Source organism: Pyxicephalus adspersus, chromosome Z (assembly GCF_032062135.1).
Source record: "Pyxicephalus adspersus chromosome Z, UCB_Pads_2.0, whole genome shotgun sequence".
Classification (NCBI taxonomy): Eukaryota; Metazoa; Chordata; class Amphibia; order Anura; family Pyxicephalidae; genus Pyxicephalus; species Pyxicephalus adspersus.
The window spans coordinates 46,174,617-46,192,260 of NC_092871.1; the positions used below are offsets into that span (position 1 = coordinate 46,174,617).

Below are 17,644 nucleotides of genomic sequence, written 5' to 3' on the forward strand. Positions count from 1 at the left end.
CTATAGTTCAACAAAGTTCATAATTTAAAAAAAAACATATCACTCACAGTGAAATTGTGCCTAAATTGGAAAATAAATACAAATTTACGAAATAACCAATAAACATATCAATAATCGATTGTGCAAGACCACAATCTTTATTATATGCAGATTATGATGTGCTGTGCAGTATCTATTATATACTTGTGCACTCTAGAATATCCACCACCATCGTGTAAAATCCTAAGGAAGACATACTCACAAGAACATATGGGACCACTATCTACCTAGTAGGTCTATTATTCTCCACCTTACATGTTGTTAGTGAGAATGCCACCTCAAAACATACTTCAAAATATAAACAGCACTCCACATAGTGTGAAACCACTTTTATTAATTTATAAAACAAACAAAAAAAGACATTTTCCAAAAACTACGATATAAATTTGCAAATACTGCAGAGTTTAGATTTTTTACAAGTGACTGTTGATCTATTTCAAATACAAATTTGTATTTTTAAAATTTAGTTCAAACATCTAAGCACAGTGAGTAAAATATGTCAGTTGGCCAGTCAGTTTAATAACTACAAGTGCTGTTCCAACTTTAAAAAAAAAATTATTTTATAGAACGATATTTAGTAATCCCATTATTTTGTGGTCAAACATTACTATAAAAGACATAGTTGAGGTGGTACACAATTAGTGTAATTGATGATTATGAATGATGCAGAGATAAATTGAAAAAAAATATATATGACTCTAACAGAGCAACTTTAAGATTTAATAGTAGATGTGTGTGAGCCTGTGGCAAAGGACACCGAGGATGAGCGAATATAAACAGAACTATATGGCATTATATGTTATGCTATGCCATATTGTAAACCTGTCTCCCAACTGCTACCTGCCCATGAAGTTATCCCACCTGCTTTGCACTGTCATTTGTGTAGTAAATAAATTAAAAAAAAAAAATAATCACACACTCAGTACCCCTATTTGACAATCCTAAAGTACATGTACACACGTCCAATGGTTCGCGCCCGATAATCGGCTCAGGGCTGTCCTGGCGGATCCACGGACGACGAACGATCCTAATGCAAGGGAAAGGGGAGAGCACGCAGCAGGGTGCCGCTCCCTCGTTCCCCCCTCTCCATAGAGCAGAACAGTGCTGTACGTACAGCACTCGTTCATGCATCGTGAAGTCCTTAGTCGTTGTTAAGGATCGTGAAAGATACATTCCAACAACAAAAAAATGCACGTGTGTATGCGGCTTTAATGTTGGTAATGGCCACTATGCATAGTTAGATCATATCCTGTTTAGAGGCAAAGCTGTGTGAGACAGAGGTGTGAGGTAAATAAAATAATTCTGTTGCTTACCATCAGTGCCAGCTGTCAGCCAGAAGCACCCTTCCTTTGTTTATTTTATTTAACACACAAAAGTTTATCTTCTTTTCCACTTACATCAAAGATAAATCTCATCACAGTGTAAAGAGCTTAATGTAGCTCATTTTCTGTTAGCTCAAACTCAAGGGGATAGTTAAAGCAATTGTTTTACCATTTCAAGAAACTATTTTTAAACAGGATTCTTTTTTCAGAAGTTATGTCTAGGTGTCAAAAGTTGTTTGGAGCAGAATTAAATTTTTGACTGTAATAGTGCTTTTAGTAAAAATAAAAGGCTTGACTTCTGTTTTAGAGCATTTATTCTACAAACAGCAAATTTAAAATTTTATTTATTGCAGATTAGCATTCCTTTAGATGTGGTGACTGCATTATTTATTTTCTTTTCATACTTTTTTTTCCATGAAACTAAAATATCTAGCAAGTCAAAAAATCCATGCCCACTACTCTATGTAAGTAGAAAAACTAATTACAATGCCAGAATAAAGCACTTTCCTTGTTGCAGCCAATTAGGTTTACTGTGTAGGTTACACTCGGGACATGATGACTGCAGGATTCCAGATGCATAGCATTTTTCATCACTGAATGTAAACAACTGTTACATGGAAGAATATGCACCACGTATTTCCCTTAACCACCTGAGCGTTACACTGAGGTCTAGATTTTTGTACCAAAAGTGATCCACTGTTTTTCATGAAATTTTTTTTTTAAATTGTAGACCTGTAACTTACAGAAATATGGATCAAGGGGGATGGCTTTTCCAGACCCAATACTGTACCACAGGGCGGTACATCTGACCCGCTTAGTCGACTGGTGTAGACATGCCTGTTTTAAGGGATGGGTGACCCTGGAGGACGCACAGTCCCCAATAATGTTAAGTGTGGCAGCATGGTCCCCAGCTGAGGACACGGTTGCCCTACGCCGACACCCCCTGATAGGTGAGACGCTCAGAGTGGTGGCGAGGTATTTCCGCACGGAAGGCATTACTGTGTTCCCCTCCCCTATGTCCCCCATCCTAGGACACCCCATTTATCTCTTTTCCATTTATCATTACGTGGCATGCTATATGTTCTCTCGAGTTACTGGATATGACTATTTCTGTAAAATTGTATTCCTTTTCACGCTTTTATTTGCCTTTGCCATCTGTATACACTGGTCTGAGTTCTGTAATTGTCTGTTTTTATTGGTTGCTAATAAAAAATTAAAAAAAAAAAAAAAAAAGTATCTTGTGTTCCGCCGGCCGGCCTCTTGTGTTCCGCCGGCCTCTTGTGTTCCGCTGGCACCCGACGCTGGAGAGGGAGATCGACGGACGACGATCGACGGAGGACGACGCTGGAACACGAACCCGACGCTGGATGAGCACAGCGGGACCAGGTAAGTAAGGATGGGAAAAAACTCGGGGTTAACCATACTAGCCATTTTTTTTTTGCCCGTACGAAGGTCGGGCTTAACGGCTAGGAGGTTAAACTGCAATGACTGGGTGATGTTTTTAACTTACTTTAACTGAATTTTCACAGACATCTGTTCTAGTGACTCAAAAATTCTACATAAAAACAACAATTTAACATAAAAAAGGTTAGACAGATTCCAGTCATTTGTGTATCTCTAGGCAAAACCTAATTTTTAGGCTTGGATGGAGTGACATTATTAGAGAGATTCACCATCCATTTGTCCAGCTAAGACTTTCATTAAGGATAAAAGGTGAAGAAAATCCGAAACCTTGGAGCATAATCAGAACATAGGGTTGGGAGAAAACTTCCAGTTGGAGTCTGTTTATGTTAAGAAATCATTAAGTAGCTCCACAGATGAAAACATTCTAGTGGTATAAAAAAGGTTAGTACAGTACAAAAGCATCAAATCATTAACGGGCTATATACATCCATAAATATATTACCTTAATGACAGGAGCTGCTGGTGGGACTACTGATGCTACTGGAACGGGGGCAGCTGCAGGAGGCTGTGGTGCTGTAGTGGCAGTTGAAGGGTTTACGTTTGCAGTTATGGTTGGCACAGGAGTGGCAGCGATAACTGGAGTCTGGGAAACTACAGGGGCAATATTTGTTAGCTGAACCGTTGGGCTCACAGTAGAGACAGTGGAGGCTTGTGCTGCAGCTGTAAAGAAAATAGTTAAAAAGTATTTTTTTTTTTTTTTGTACAAATATATTTTTCTCAAAATGATGACACTTTTACAAGTAAAAAAAATGACAGTTCACTGCAACTATTTCTGTCTTCTTTACAAGGAAGTGGGATAACTTATGTAAAAAGAATACTAACGTTTAGACATACCTCTTTACGTATATATTTACACATTACACACACAACAGTACCAGAACAAATATTTAAAAGTGATGAACAGTGTATAAAGGTATGTTCCAAAATACATCTGACTTCATGTTTTTGCCATTTCTCATGCAGTTAGTTACTGTAATTGTAATTACCATTTTCACATAAAGTTATATTTTAGAGGTTTATGGTAAGAGAGGGTATTTTTTTTTTGTACAAAAACCTTTGCCATTCAACACATGTTCCTCATCATTAAACAAAACTGAGACCTCATGCAGAATCATTCTAATAGTTAGGAGACCTTTGTATCGCTCCCGTCGCCTTTCCACAGGTGGATCAGCTCGTCTTCCGGAACTGCGTTCCACCACGGTAGGTTTGGGAGAGCTGCGCTCCACTACGACTGGCTTGGGAGATGGAGGTTTTTTCTCAACCGGTTTTTCTTGCTCTGTGATTACTGGAGAAAAAATTGATGTCATTAAAGGGACACTATCATTTGTTGAATAGTATATTAACTCTCCATACTTGATCTAAATAAGAAATGGGAAGATCTGCTTATAACTGGTTGACCCTCTTCCCCATGTTATCTACTATGCATAATACCTATGGATAGGAAGTGGTAATCACCTAGGCTCCCAACCATTCGTATAAACCTAGCCTAAGGTATAATCTGGCAAATACAGATCAGTGAAGGGATGATTTCTTCACTCTGTTGATAAATTGTAAGAGTATCTACTAGTTGAATACATGGATGCTAAAAAAGATTTGGGTTTGTTTTTCATCTGACCTCATTAAGCTCAGAAGTATGGAACCTGCAGTGTTGGGATCTACGGAACAACAACATTCCACTTTAGCTGAATATACAATTAGGTCCATAAATATTTGGACAGAGACAACTTTTTTTTACTTTTGGTTGCGTACATTACCACAACTAATTTTAAATGAAACAACTCAGATGCAGTTGAACTGCAGACTTTCAGCTTTAATTCAGTGGGTTGAACAAAAAGATTGCATAAAAATGTGGAGAACTAAAGCCTTTTTTTTAACACAATCACTTCATTTCAGGGGCTCAAAAGTAATTGGACAAATTAAAAAAAGCTGAAAATAAAATGTTCATTTCTAATACTTGGTTGAAAACTGCTAGTAATGACAGCCTGTAGTCTTGAACTCATGGACATCACCAGATGCTGGGTTTCCTCCTCTTTAATGCTTTGCCAGGCCTTTACTACAGCGGCTTTCAGTTGTTGTTTGTTTGTGGGCCTTTCTGTCCGAAGATTAGTCTTCAACAAGTGAAATACATGCTCAATTGGGTTCAGATCAGGTGACTGACTTGGCCATTCAAGAATATTCCACTTCTTTGCTTTAATAAATTCCTGGGTTACTTTGGCTGTATGTTTTGGGTCCTTGTCCATCTGTATTATGGAATGTCTCCCAATGTGACTTCATTTAGTTGGATTTGAGCAGACAGTATGTCTCTGAACACCTCAGAAATCATTCGGCTGCTTCTGTCCTGTGTCACATCATGGATAAACACTAGTGTACCAGTGCCACTGGCAGCCATGCACGGCCCAAGCCATCACACTGCCCCTGCCATGTTTTACGGATGATGTGCTATGCTTTGGATCATGAGCTGTTCCACACCTTCTCCATTCTTTTTTCTTGCCATCATTCTGGTAAAGGTTGATCTTGGTTTCATCTATCCAAAGAATGTTTTTCCAGAATTGTGATGGCTTTTTTAGATGTTTTTTTTTAGCAAAGTCCAATCTAGCCTTTCTATTCTTGAGGCTTATGAGTGGCTTGCACCTTCTGTATTTGCTTTCATGCAGTCTTCTCTTTATGGTAGACTTGGATATCAATACGCGGAGCTCCTGGAGAGTGTTGTTCACTTGTTTGGTTGTTGTGAAAGGGTTTCTCTTCACCATGGAAATGATTCTGCGATCATTCACCACTGTTGTCTTCCGTGGGCGTCCAGGTCTTTTGGCATTGCTGAATTCTCCAGTGCTTTGTTTCTTTCTCATGATGTACCAAACTGTAAATTTTGCCACTCCTAATATTGTAACAATTTCTCTGTTTTGTTGTTTCTCTTGTTTTTTTCTGTTTTTGCAGCCCAAGGATGGCTTGTTTCACCTGCATGGAGAGCTCCTCTGATGTCTGTTCAAAGCAAACTTCTCCACATAAAAGCACCCCCCCCCCCTCCAATCAACTCCAGGCCTTTTATTTAATTAGTTAATTGATAATGACATAACAAAGGAATTGCCCATGAAATAGCCTTTGAGACAATTGTCTGAATACTTTTAAACCCCTGAAATGAAGTAACGGTGTAAAAAAAAAAACAAAAAAAAAAAAAGGCTTTAGTTCCTCACATTTTTATGCAATCTTTTTGTTCAACCCACTGAATTAAAGGTGAAAGTCTGCAATTCAACTGCATCTGAGTTGTTTCATTTAAAATTGATTGTGGTAATGTACAGAACCAAAATTAGAAAAAAGTTGTCTCTGTCCAAATACAGCACAAACTATTTAAAGGATAATGTCACATTTTAAAGGATAATGTCACATAAGAGTGCCCCTTCAACAAAACATTGACTAATCCAGTGAATACCAAAACTCAAGAATCCGTATTAATTTTACAGCTTCTATTTATTGTGTATTATATTGATTTAAACCCCAACCAATTATAAAGAACTTGCACTTTCTGCAACACAAATTGCCAGAATCATACAAAACTATTGGAACACATTGAAGATGAAATAATGAACAGTTTAGTGCCTTGATTTTCTCTGGGTGTTTTTAGTAGCATACATTATAAATACACGATAAATATATGACCTGGCCCTAAATATTGCAAATTCCTTTTCCTGAATACAGGATGTTGTGCACAACTGCAAACATTAATAGCATGTATGTGGCCCAAAATGCAAAATGACTAGTTGATCCCAATGTCACCATGTCTGCCTTTTCCCTTCCACAAGATTTCACTGGAAAAATACCTGGAGTTTGTGCCGCTGGTGGGGTTGGCTTTTTCCCCTTGCCTTTTGGAGCTGGGGGCAGCAATTCTACCTCCTCCTGGGGCATCTGTGCCACTTTCTGCAGGAATATCTTCTCCAAGGCCTGGGCCATTAACACAATGTCATCTGTAGACTGAGAAAGATAAAATGATTATGTCCAGTTATCAACATATAACACTAGGAGCCATGTTAATCGATGTGTATATTACTCATAATAAGCACATTTCTCCTGTACTCTATACAAGCATTAGGCTGCATACCAGCTAGAATGTGAATGATTGCTACAGGCAACATACATTTTTATCAAAACGAAAGAAAAGTAACAACTACATTAGGTTTTAATTTTAATGCATTTTAAGTTACTAGAACAAATGCAGCTGCTACAAATAGCAAACCATTAGTGAATATGTAGGAATAATTTTCAAATGAACTTGTTTAAAAAAGTGTTTCAAAACTAATAATTTTTTTTGTAGAATCTGTAAAGTTTAAAACTCAGCTGGTTACTATTGCCATATGTTCCTTTTATATTATTTCTGTTGTGGTTACCAGCCCTACACTAAGGGAAAATCTATCCAATAATAATCACTATGAGAAACACCCACTCTGCATGCAGACTGCTTGTTTTTGACATTGATAGTCATCCTGTGACTGCCCAAGCACAGAAAAAGTTTTGCAATAAAATCTGTGTTATCAGAGGGGATTACCATGTCTAGCCCCTCCCCCTAGTCTTATACACACCTGTTCCTGTCCTAGTAAGAGAATGCTCACTAGACTGCCAATAGCTTATAAAATGTTTCCAGAGGGACCTGTGCTCTGATCTTTTAATAATTACAGACAATGGGTAGTCCCTGTATACAGGTTTCCCTGCTCCTTCCTGTGCAGAACAGAGGCTTGAAGGGGGGCGGTTTGCATGACTTGAAGAAATCTTTTGCTTAACACAGCTGAGTATGTGGTTGATCTTAGTGGGGTGAGCTCTTTCTGCAGCCTCTTGTAACTCTTTAATGACCAAGACAAACTCTGCAGTTATTTTTGAATTTTTTTGAGTTTTATTTTCTCCAGAAGAGAAGGTTTATTTGTGATTAACTCACAGTGAGGATTTTATACAGTAACTGACACTATGCTGCCTAATATTATGTTGACACAAACATCTGTCCTAATTGCATTTATTAATAATGTACCTGTTCCAACTTACATACAAATTCAACTTAAGAACAAACCTACAGTCCCTATCTTGCATGTAACCTGGGGACTACCTGTATATCAAATGGTCCTGACACTCACCTTGTTGTAGATGTAACAGTTCGTAAACATGGTATTGAAGTCCTGCATGCATTCATTTGCACTCCAATAATAGTTATTTTCAAGTCTCTTTTTTATTGTCCCCATATCCATTGGATTCTTGATTATTTTGTGATAGTCCTGCAAGTAAAAATAACAGATTACTCCTATTAACGTAGGTGTGGTTTAAAAAGCAACCAAAAACATCAAGCTGATAACAGTGGTTTGGCAGAGTAGCATCCCTGAACACACAAAAGCCTGAATATGACTTACAGGTAGGTTGAGCTTGATGCAGTCTACTGGCTGGTAGAAGGGCCAGGCAAATTGATGCTTCCAAAGAGTCTTCACCACCACATTCTGCATGTACTGGAGCTGATTGGTCTTTCGACCTGGCTTGTTAGGGTTTGTGACCTCTGGAGGGGGTGGGTTCACTGGCCCCTGAGGTGCCTGGGCAGCAACAGTGGCAGCAGACATAATTGCCTGTCTTGGTTATTCCTTTCACAGCAACTCTGCAGAGTAACCTCTTCCTTTACTGCCCCCAAAGGGGGAGGACATCACATTTAAGGGTCCCACCATAGAATCTGAATGCAAAAACAAAAAATATCATTAGAAAAGTTGGAAGAGCCCACAAATGTTACACAATGTCAATAGTTTAGGAACCATTACTAATTTTCTTAGTAATAAGAAAATTGAATGGAAGCAGATGGCAACAATCAGCATCAATCTCAAATCAGTCTAAAGTAATTTGTTGTGTACACTTACTTTAAAATACATAATCAACAGCAAAGTCTTTTACAATTATTTAAAGAAGAAATAATAATAAAATATTCATGAAAAGTCATCCCCTGGTTGGTCAGTTAGCACACTCTAGTAAATCTCAGTGGATGGTCCCGCTGCTGTTCAAATATAGGAAAACCATCAATTTTAAACTAAACATTTAGGAAAGAATGTTAGCGTTAAATATATATCACTTACAAAAAGTAGCCAATTGAAAGTTTTTGGAAGCTTTTGTTGTACAGTGTTTATGGTTGTCAATTATACAATTATTAGATAATTATTAAAGGAGACAATATTAATTTGCATTTCTTTTCACAGTGAAGTACCGTTATGGTTTTACAACAATTCTCTCCTAAACGAAGACCTTTGTTTATCCAAACATCCACTAAGAATCACTGCTCAACCTAAATATACAGCCAGGTATACAACTGTAAATCGAGATTTACTGGGTAACAGTCCAAATACATTTTCAAGTGTCCATCCAGAATTGCTGCTTTATAGCACCCAGAACTACTATTTTGATAGTACAAAGTGTTTATATACAAGGCAGTGCTCAACCCAGAATTTTTTTTTAAGCCGGGTGGTAAGAAATTTTAGGTGGGTGGCAGCCCTTGTATTGTGGCCAAACTCTTTGGTAACCACCCAAAAACCGCCAGGTGGGTGCTGAAAAGTGCCGGGTGGTGCGCCCAGCTAAAAGTGCCTGGGGAGAACCCTGCCAGGACAGAAAATCATCTGGTCTGGTTTCTAAAACTTTTAAAATTTACCCCAGGTGAAAAACACTACCAAAGCAAGGCTTGTAGAATGACCTTTAATAGCAATACCCTAAAGGGGACCTAAGCTCAAATATTTAATTTACATGAAAGTAATTCAAAGAAAGGGGGCCTACCAATAGGGGTTCCTAGATTGACTAAGGGTAATAACTGACAAGCCTGGATAAGTCTATATTAAAGGCACAATGAGGGAATGAGCAGGCTTTTACTGGCAATCTTATTTTAAAAGAAACTTGAACTTGAGATTCTGTTTGTTAAAACAACTTTTGACATCCCGATTTGTTGTTTTTAAATACCTATTTATATAGTGTGTTTAATTTTGAAACATAAAATAGTGCAGTTGACCTATGTTGGAAATAGGAACCACTGTGTGACAAAACAATAAGTTTCTTTAAAATAGGATTGCCAGTAAAAGCGGAGTAGACAGCCCTGTGGCTAACCTCCCCTTTTTGTCTTTATCACTGCGACAGTGCCTCCTGGGATACATACGTCATGCATCCTGGGAGGCTCTTGGCTGCTCGTTCTGCGCATGCATTTTCCTTCAGGGAGGGGAAAGAGACGCCGAAAGACTTATGTGCAAAGAGATCGGCTCTCGTTTTTACCTTTGACAGCAGCTACATCACCTGATCTAGCGCCTGCACCTGTCACATGATCAGGTGACAAACCCAGAAGGAAAGATGGCACCTAGGGCTTTCTCCAGCTTCCGGGACAGTGCGGGACCCGATAGCGGAAAGCTCAAGCACAATCGAGGGATCTGCAGAATTAAAGGGAAAAGTGATTTATTCGTTTAGTTCCGCTTTAAGTACCGTATTTTCCGGCGTATAAGACGACTTTTTAACCCCGAAAAATCTGTGCCAAAGTCGGGGGTCGTCTTATAGGCCCGGTACTTACCAATCACATACAAGTTGCTGTAAGCGCACCAATGAGAAAGTTAGAACGTTTCTGTACTTCCTGGTTGTCAGCAATGAAAGCTCGCCATTGGTTGTTTAGTATTCTTTTGCTGCCACATTTTGAATCATCTGTTCAGGTGCTGCACATAGGGAGTGACACCATGGTGGAGGGACCCGGCTGTACCCTGAACGGGGAGAAGATCCGAGCTCGGTTACCAAGGGTCAGAGTGTCAGAGAACTTCGGCGGAACACTGTGAGCCATGCAGTATAGACGTATTTATATGCGCGTTATATAATATTTTGATTTACAAATCAGCCACTAGGTGGAGCTGTGTGACTGGCTGTAATAGCCCAGAGATCCCTGCTGCTTTCTACTATAGTGGCTGTAAAGTCTGCAACCCCACCTGTCACTTAAAGAGGAACTAAACTCAGAATTTCTACTTTACATAGAAGGGTAGACAATTCAATTATTTAAAGTAAAAATTTTGTTTGTTACTGTTTTTTTTTTTTAAGTGCAACAAACTCTATATTTTAACTGGAAAAGTTGAGGGTTGTCTTTTACGCCCAGTCGTCTTATACGCCGGAAAATACGGTAATTACTTTCTGTAGGACTATTAATTTCTCCCACCTTTGTGGATGAATTTTGACACACTCTTCCTCACAACATTATTTAAGTTCTTTAAGGTTTGAGAGCATTTGTTAATATACATGTCTCCTAATGTCCTACCACAGCATTTCATTCATGTATGACTGGACCACTTTCAACAGTTTGATTTTTTTTTTTTTTAGCCATTCTGTAGACTTACTGACATGCCTGGGAATATTGTCCTGTTGCATTACCCAAGTTCAGCCAAGCTTTAGCTCTTTCACAGAGCTAGACTCTAGAACACTATAAAGAGAAGTTCTTTGTAAGCTCAGTGACCGCAAGGTGCCCAAGACCTATGGTTGTAAAAAAAGCCTAAATCATCAATCCGCTAACACGGCACTTGACAATTGGTATGAGATGTTTGTGCTGATATGCGGCGTTTGGTTTTCGCCAATCATAGTGCTGTCCATTACAGCCAAACATCTCGACTTTAGTCTCCTCTGTCCCAACGACATTATTCAAGATGCTTTGTGGTCTGTTCCGATGGAACTATGGTAATATATATTTTTTTTCTTTAATGAGGCTTTCTCTTAGCAACCTTTCCAAAAAATATTTTTTAGTCTTTTCCTTATTGTAGGGTCACTAACTTTTAACATTCATACTAACTGAAACATGTCTGAGATGAGACATTTTTTTTTCTTTTCTTATTTCATTTTTCTGAGCTTTGCTCGGTCTGACCTTGGGATGAATTTGCAGGGGCGTCCACTACTTGGAAAGAATGAAAATGCTCTTAAATGATTTTGTGAATAATGTGAATAATCTTGCTCACTGTAAAACTGTTTATAAATTGTAACCCTATTAACTCTACCTAGATTGATGGGAAGCAACAATTGCTCCTCTAAGATAACAGCAGATGTCTTTCCTCCTTGGCATGTTATTAACACTTGATTACTTCAGACCAGCAATTGCCAAAACAAATGCTTTCCAAAAAGTAGTCACACTTGCTGATGATCCGCTAATCAAGTGCATTTGATTTGCAGCATCTGGCTGCCCAATTCTTATGGAAGTAGTAAGGATGTGCTTAATTTTTCAAACGATGGTTCTGCATTTTCAATCAACTAATGGCATGGTGTAATATATTCTTCAACGGAGGTTGTTTTTAACAAAATTTAAGATTGCTAGGGGCCAGATGTTTTTTCCCCCCCAATAAATCCTGGGGCACAAAACTTTAGAATTACCTTATTTTTTCACATGACTGCACATACAACCTTAATACAAAGCAGTGTATCCAACTTGAAAGTAACCGTTAGGATACAGTTACCTTGGTTTCTGTGGCTTGCTGTACATGTAAAAATGTCTAGGTGATTGAAAAGGTATGTCTGAGCATCACAAAAAAAAAAAATATACCCTTTGTTTGTTTGTTTTTTTGATATGACAGATCGACTCAGGTTGAATGGTATACTTTGTTAACGTGATTGAGGAGTTTTTAATGCCTTTAGGCTCTATCGCTATTATTGCCTGGTTTCCAATAAAACAATAATACTATATCTCTCTGAGAAAGCTAATATTTTCAGTAAGCAATTATATAGCCAGAAACATATACAATTACCAATACAGAATGGCTCCATGGATTATTCTTTGTATTTCCCTGACAGTGGTTGGTGACATCTGTTAGCTGGGTGGAAATAATATAGGTGTAAAAATAAACATGCCTGTTCACATGTTGATGCCATCCAGAAATATTTTTGTCAAATAGAACATGGGTGTCTCGGTTCACATTTTCTATCTACAGTTGCACAGAGCACATAGACCGGGTGAAACAAGTACATACCACTCATCTCTAAATAGCGATTTACAAACAAAACCAGGACGCTGATTTGTCAAAAGTGAAATCACTGGGAGGTGTTCTAATTTCTTTGCACTCCTTTCAGTTCCTAATAAGTCAATGACTCGCTCTGCCACCTAGTGACCAATTGTCAGTAGACAGCTGTCACAATAGGAATTGCTTTATGTATGAATGAAAATTATAGGCACATTTAGAGTATTTCATTTTTTTATTTATTTTAAAGAAAGGGTGAATCCCCTCCCTTTCAGTAAAGTCAGATTTGGAGCACAGAGCCTACCCACATCAAGCATTCCAGGAGGCTTCTGGCTACTCCTTCTGCACATGGCCTTTCTGGGGCATGCACAAAATGGACTTTTTTCAAGTAATGGGGGGNAGATCTCATGCATCTAAGCCCTCAGTCCTGTAATCCCTGGATATTACTATGCGACCAGCTCAAACATGCCCATTCATTTGTGAATAGAATGTGTATAAATGGGTAGATGAATATGGGATTGGATTCTATAAACAACCATCCTGATCCTTTGGTGTAGACCTTTTGTTGTATTTTTTTTTTTAAGTAATAAATATCACAGAAAAAAATTAGTATTGAGTATTATTTTTCCCCACAGCATCATGCTGGTCTAGATCGTACATCTGGTTTTGCAAAGAATAAAGGAAAACAAGACTCAGGGCTGAGGAGCACAAGGGTTATCATTGATGCAAGCACAAGGTTTATCTGCTGAATACACTGAAACACACTGGGTAAAGACTACAAATCTTTTCATCACTCTGAAGGATAAAGAATACCCTTCTGTAAAGAAAATAACCATAGGAAAATGATAGTACATGGCTGTCAAACTCAAATACACAGAGGGCCAAAATAAAAAACAGACAAAGTCGCAGGCCAACCTTGAAATTTAATGAAACAATAGAGGAAATTTTCCTTCTCATTAGATATAAAACCCTTTCATTTGGAAACAAAGAGGTTTTGCTTCACATTCAATCTGGAACAAGCTTATAATAGAGAAAGAGGCATACAATTTACTTTTTTTTTTTTTTTTTTTTTTAATATTATTTAGGAAAAAATCTTATGCCTCTTTCTCTGTTTGTAGCTTTCTGAGTTAAATTTCATTGGTAACCTTTGTGCACAGGGTAACAATAATATTAACAATATTCTTCTATGAAAATCCAACCATTCAAGTCCATGCCTTGGAGTAGCAAGGAAAAGTACGGCTGTACTACAGTACGCATAGGCAGAGAGCCCGCTGGTCTATAGACACGAGTGATGCCGGAAATTGTAGTAGAGGTGCTATTTCAATGATGCTGCGGGCCAGCTGCAGTCCATATTTAGGACTTCTTTGGGGGCCAAAATAATGGATGTTGGGGGCCAGATTTTACCCCTGGGCAAGAGTTTGACACCCCTGTGATAGTAGTTCTTACACCCAGCTAGTTTAATCCCTTCCCAACTCTAAAAAAATCAACAATTTCAATTACTGTCTGGCTTGCTTACACTAGATATTGCAGTACTTGAAATAAGAAGGTATCTGTGTATTAGATACTAAGTTTATATATTCTGAAATTTATTGAAAGACATTGTTACATATGTTGTCATGGTCAATAGATTGTTTTCTCTTTGTTTTTGTCTTTTATTGATTATTGTATTGTCTGTGTAAAACAGAAAAATTATAATGATAAAAAATCAACAATTGTTGCGCTCAATGTTTCTATTGAAGGGATTTTCTATCTCTTGATGAGAAAATTATGTGGATCTCACCAATGGGAAAACAAGCTTCCACACTGCATACAGTTTTTGCTAGAGTTTTGCTTTAACCATGTTACAATTTTTCAAGATATATACAAGATATACAATATTACAAGATTTGTTTGGAACCAACCTTTCCCCTGGGAACTCAGATTTACTTACTAGAGAAATGTGATGTCAAACTTGTTATAAAAAGGGCTCATAGCTTTTGGATCCATTCCTTTTAAAAATAGTGTGGTATGGGTTTTTCATGCTACTGGATAGAAGGTAGATAGGTTTCTGCTGGAGTCTAGGATTTTAGCAAACCATACAAACATAGGGGGATCTAACCCCATATAGTTACAAATACCACAAACAAAATATCTGATGATATTTGAATTTGCACACGTGTAAGCCAGTACACGGTGCACACAAAACACAACCTTGTAAGCTGTATTCATTGCTGCAGTTTCTTCTTAGTGATTTTGCACACCATGATTTCTCTTGTTGCTATCCCACCATGGTTACGCAAATAAGAAGAAACACAAGGCACAAGAAGACTTCACAAGGAAAAAGACACACACACATTCAAAGACAAACTTCTCTACGTGGGGAAAAATGCAGCATATGGTAATTTGGCACATCACTTCAGTTGGTTTTATTCATCCAACGTGTTTAGTGGGATTGATCTCTGTACACAACTCTGCTATTGCTTAGTTTTCTCCTGATGATGTCCAGCAACTTGTAAAAATTCTACTGTGAGAACGTTTGTACAAAGCAGAGGTTATAATGCTACAAGCAGACAAATGAATAATCAAATTCGCTGGAAACTTCTGTTTACAAATGGCAATATACAATGTGTGGGACTTCCATTAATAACATTGACTAGGGTAGGGTGACTAGGGTAATTAAGCAGAGATCAAGATAAAACAATCATTCTTGTCTGGGCAGAAAAAAAATATCCTTGTAAAACAACTTACTTTTGGAAAAGTAAATAAAATTACTTGTGGTATGGGTTTTTCATGCTACTGGATAGAAGGTAGTCCCTGCTCCCACCAATACAGATTTCTATCCAATTGTTTTATTTTGTTTATTTCTCAAGTGCTCTTTTAGGTGAGTATGACCTTAACTGTGTATTTTCTTTACCTGCTATACCTAATGGCATCAAATAGTTTGACTTTGATAACTATAATTTCTTGTTTGGTCCTAGATTGGAATGAAATAAACCCATAATGAGTGAGAAAAAGCAAACAAAAATTTTGCATTTCTTTAATAATACCAAATAATAGTATCAATAGTAATACTTCACTTAACCATAAATGATGATCAGTGAATCAGAGCCCTCCACAGTCCTCATCAGGCACCATTAGGAAGATCGTTATTTACAAAAGAATTTTAACTTTTTTAAAAAATTCAAAAAAATAGTCCACAGGATTTAAAATTATGAATTTAGTGGTCCGTGAGGTCCGAAAGGTTGTCGACCGCTGCACTAATGTACTGTGGATATAGTAATTATAGCAAGGGTATCCTGAAGACCTAAGCTTTTTCAAAGGTTCCTCTATGTTAAAAATGTTAAGAAACACTGTAATAAACCATACAAATGCCTAAGTTCTGGCTCTATGAATGGTACTCGATAGAGCTCAGAGCAAGATTCTCTCTTCTTTAAGCCTTATCTAACAGAGCAAGACTTAAAACAGACCTTTAGATTAACATTTAAATACAGACTCATTTCAAACTTTCTTCTCAAACTTTCTGGTTTCTGACTTTTAAGCAGCAGGGTACTTCATACCGAAAAGTGGATTCTGCTGCATGAGTACTCAACAGATAAAGTGGAAATGTGAAGAGTATGAACGGACTAATATTTAAAGAGGAAGTGTACAAGAAACTGAAAATATATATATGATTTTTTATTTCCTTTTTAAATTCCAGGTGAAAATTAAAAAATAAATATGTGGGCGTGTTTGAAAAAAAAAATACGAGGGTCTAATTAAAGGTGAAAACAAAAGCAAGATCTTATTCCCCAAAAGAGGGATAATTCTTAACATTTATCCTACCTCCCCAGAGGAGTGACAGAAGTAGCTAATCAAACACCATATTCCCTCCTGAACTATTATGTAACGGCCTGGCAAACGAGAAACAATTCTTATTTGACATTGTAAATGATAACACATAATGTCCAGGTAAAATATTAGAATATGCTTGTCATTACAACACTTTTGTCATGTATTTAGAAAGGGCAAATAAATAGCCGTTTTTTATGTCAGTGCCAATACAACTTAGCAACAGTGTACAATCAGACACTTTACCACCCTAAGTTAGGGCTTTAAGACACAGCAAATCAATATTTAACGTGAACACACCAGTTTTTTTGGGACAGTACTATTCTCTCAGGGAGGCATAGCTGAGGCAGGAATGATAGAACATAGAATCTAACTGGAATGAGATTCAAATTGGAAACTAGCACTTTTGTTACATTCGACTAATACTCAAAAGAATACCAGGATCGGGTCAGTTAAGAGATTCTTTAGGGCTTTTCTAAATATCCCTCCAACCGGGGGAACAGCCCTTACCATATTGCCTTTGTCCAACAACAACCATTCCTCAGAATCAAATAATAAAAATTGTGTTAATCACCACTGACCATTTATTTGGAAAGCCTATTATACCACTAAAGGGCCAAAAAGCTTAACAACTGAGGCAGGATTTCTTTGAGCTAGACATAACATAGAACTGAGAACCAGTCCAATTTTTACTAGACCAAGGCACTCATCAACCTCTGGGAAAATAGGTGGCCCAATACACATAAATTGTTTTTTTTTTTAACACTTAATAAAATACAGTATCTCATTAGCCAAATTAAATAATGTTTAGGATATGGCCACATAAATAGAAATTAAAAAAGCAAACAATATTACTAAACTGGGCAGGAGGCAAACGTTTTTGTAGCTACAGCAAAAACGTTATTCATACTAAGACAACCGTTCAGCCAAAATATAACAGTGGTACCAAGCACAACTTACCTGATGGTAATAGCACAAGTAAAAAGTCAAATTTTACCCAACTCCTGGTATGTTTTTCTATTATATCCCTGTACCACTCTAACCTTAATCCTTTTCCCC

At 37.5% G+C, this 17,644-nt stretch overlaps 1 protein-coding gene across 5 annotated transcripts in view; it reads right to left on the reverse strand.

Annotated features, from left to right (window-relative positions):
* BRD3 (bromodomain containing 3) overlaps positions 1-17,644 on the reverse strand; it is a 39,852-nt gene that overhangs the window by 18,147 nt on the left and 4,061 nt on the right. For all 5 annotated transcript variants that reach the window (XM_072431122.1, XM_072431119.1, XM_072431118.1 and 2 more), the window contains exons 2-6: positions 8,210-8,517; positions 7,940-8,077; positions 6,641-6,791; positions 3,958-4,110; positions 3,268-3,485 (exon numbers count right to left, since the gene is read on the reverse strand). In XM_072431122.1, the coding sequence (XP_072287223.1) occupies positions 3,268-3,485; positions 3,958-4,110; positions 6,641-6,791; positions 7,940-8,077; positions 8,210-8,410 (861 nt within the window). In that variant the 5' untranslated portion in view covers positions 8,411-8,517. The remainder of the gene's footprint in view (positions 1-3,267; positions 3,486-3,957; positions 4,111-6,640; positions 6,792-7,939; positions 8,078-8,209; positions 8,518-17,644) is intronic.